The 2,723-nt window shown below is 38.7% G+C and overlaps 1 protein-coding gene across 1 annotated transcript; it reads left to right on the top strand.

Annotated features, from left to right (window-relative positions):
* The first annotated feature begins 17 nt into the window (after positions 1–17).
* Positions 18–2,320, top strand: LOC112141158 (monocyte chemotactic protein 1B). The gene is made up of 3 exons (XM_024264233.2): positions 18–425; positions 908–1,025; positions 1,778–2,320. Exons 1-3 carry the CDS (start codon positions 359–361, stop codon positions 1,881–1,883), a joined length of 291 nt encoding a protein of 96 aa, XP_024120001.1. The 5' UTR covers positions 18–358; the 3' UTR covers positions 1,884–2,320.
* Positions 2,321–2,723: the final 403 nt, after the last annotated feature.

The raw sequence follows: 2,723 nt of genomic DNA, 5'->3' as shown, positions 1-2,723 counted from the left end.
ACGATCCCAGTAACAAAACATACACTGAGTCGTCTGTTTTACTCTTTGCTCTACATTTATGTAATAGCCTGCCAGAAAAAAATGAAGTCTCGAGAGACTTCCTTCTTTTGTTTTAAGGAAATGAAACAGACTGAACTTTCTAATGCGAGAGCCTTTCCCCCACCTCCTCTGAAACTCCCACAGCTGGTAAATCCCCGCTGCAAAGGTTGGACACGTCATAGAAGAAACGAGGCTGGGACGCCCCCGCTCTCCGCCCCCACCCTCCTCTCACTGTATAAAGGTGGAGGCTGATGGATGAGAATCCACATCAGATCTCCAGAGCCAAAGTGACCTTCTCCAAACTTGTGACCCTGTCAGGATGGCTGCTGCTCGTTTCTGTCTGCCTGTGCTGGTCCTCGTGCTGGCTGCGCTGGCTCTGACTCACGGTAAGTCCATCCATTTTGATGTTTCACGTCCATGTTTTCAGATGTGTCGCTCAAATGATAGGAAGTCGGCAGAATAACATTTTAAGACTTCAAATCTGCTCACAGGATCATTTGCGCATTCAAAATTATTTTATCATTTTTTTAACCCCTTAAATCCTGTTGTCTCAAATATGCAACAACCCAAATTAGCTATAAAATTACCTAAATGTAGCTTTCACTTTCAAGCAATAACATAAGTAAATATATATTTTTTTCATTGCTGGGAATAAATTCAGGCATTATGGAATTACTTTACATTTTTTTTTTGTTTAAATTTTCACTTGTTTTTTGTGATTGAAATCACCGAATATGAATTCCAAAAAACAAAATTCTTCACTAATTAAAAGATAAGAAGAACTGTGGAAGTTCTGAGGACAAACATCTAACTGCATAAGAAAACCTGAACATTTGTGATGTGAGTCTGAATGTCTCTGTGTTCACAGGTATGAGGGGGGCCGGCCCAAAGAAATGCTGCTTCCGCTTTAATGACATTCCCATTGAAAAAGAGAAAGTGGTCGATTATGTGAAGACCAGCCAGCGTTGCTCCAGGCCTGCTGTCCTGTAAGTACACCCCCCAACTCTAAATCTGTTCCATTGTAGCTGAGGTAAAATTGTGTTTTTTTTTTTACATATTTTTCTTATAATAGAGCATTTGATTTATTGTAACTTTTCAATCCTTAACTCGATCATTCCAGTAGATTCTGAAGGAGAAAAGCGGCTCGACGTGCCGCTTTTCTCCTTCAGAATCTACTGGAATGATCGAGTTAACAGTTGAAAAGTTACAGTATGTTAAATATTTTGAATTTAAGCTAAAGGGAGAGAGCGTAAACAGATGGATGATGGGAAGTGGGGCCGGACTTGTTCCATGTCAATAGTCCCGCCCACAACTCAGAGATCAATTCACATTGAACTTTCTGCTGAAACTATGCAACACTCTCACAAAAATAACTCAATAGTTAAAAATAATTGAAGTGAATTTTAACTCTGAAGTTAAAAAGGGACAAAATGTTTTATTTAACTCAGTAAAAAAAACAAATTGTGTTAAAATAAAACCACTGTAACCCAAACTATTAGTATTGCTCCATAAATATAATTCAAAAACACTAAATGTGTGGTAACACTTTATAATAAGATTTCTTATAAGCTTTACTAACACGTTAACATACTTAGTAATATTCATTGATATATAAAGGGAAACTATTGTCTACAAAGGTCATATTAATAAACTGTTTACACGCTTAACAAAGGTATCAACTGTCTTTGCCATTAAGACTTGATTTATTGAGACCTGACTCCCTCTTTGCTTCCATCAGGCTGAAGACAGTGGCCGGTCGTCAGCTGTGCGTCAGACCCTCGGCCCCCTGGGTAAAGGAGATCATCAGCTACCTGAGTGCTGAGGGACAGTCCTCCAGTATGTAAGGATGGAGGCCCCCCAATGCCCGCTGGACAGTCAGCAGCACCGCCTTTATTACAGCTCAGTTTGAGGATTTTTGGTTTTCTTTGATTTTCTGAGAACATTTTCTTTATTCAACACTTTGACCGGCAACACTGTGAAGCGCTGTAATCTGACCCAGAGGACACCCCCTCCCATGAAGAAGAATGACAGGGGCGACTCTTCATCAACAGAGAATAAGCTATGAGCTCCAGAACATTCTGACCTACAAATGTTTTTATTTTTCTGCATATTTGAAGTAATTATTTTAACATATATGAATTATTCAGAAATCAATTAATGTTTTTTTATGAGTATAATTTTGTTTTTTACATTTCTGACATGTTTTTGAACTTTTGTCTCTGCAAACTTTGGAAAAAAAGCATAAAAGTCTTATAACAATAAAACTATTGGACCAAATGGATTCAATTGAGATTTTTTTGTTGATGTCAGAGAAATCAGAAAAATACCAAAATAAATCCTCTGAAGAAGAACACCGGAGTTTAGAGAACCTGCTTCCTTACTGTGTGTGTTCCAGCAAACATCATCATCTCTAACCAATTTCCTCCAATAAAGCTGGATCCTCTACTCACCTGATCATGACGGCATTCTGTAAAAGAGAAGAGGAACCAACAATAATAAAGACAAAAAAGTGTGACATGGAGTGAATAGCTGTGATGACATCCCCACTCCCATGTGCACTACCTACTTCACTTTCTCCAATCTGCTTCTGTTTATTGGTTCCTACTTTGTGCGGATTTAGTTCAGGAGCTGCTTTCCGTTACGTAAAATATTTCAGCAAAGACAGTGGCGGGCCGTGCATTTCA

The sequence above is a fragment of the Oryzias melastigma genome, linkage group LG6 (assembly GCF_002922805.2).
Source record: "Oryzias melastigma strain HK-1 linkage group LG6, ASM292280v2, whole genome shotgun sequence".
Classification (NCBI taxonomy): Eukaryota; Metazoa; Chordata; class Actinopteri; order Beloniformes; family Adrianichthyidae; genus Oryzias; species Oryzias melastigma.
This window is presented reverse-complemented; position numbering and strand designations above follow the sequence as displayed.

What these genes read in the sequence shown, in the direction of transcription:
- LOC112141158 (XM_024264233.2), top strand. Translation starts at nt 359, where the DNA reads ATGGCTGCTGCTCGTTTCTGTCTGCCTGTGCTGGTCCTCGTGCTGGCT. An exon ending in TGCGCTGGCTCTGACTCACG is followed by an intron (nt 426 to 907) that starts GTAAGTCCATCC and finishes CTGTGTTCACAG; the next exon opens with GTATGAGGGGGGCCGGCCCA. An exon ending in TGCTCCAGGCCTGCTGTCCT is followed by an intron (nt 1,026 to 1,777) that starts GTAAGTACACCC and finishes TGCTTCCATCAG; the next exon opens with GCTGAAGACAGTGGCCGGTC.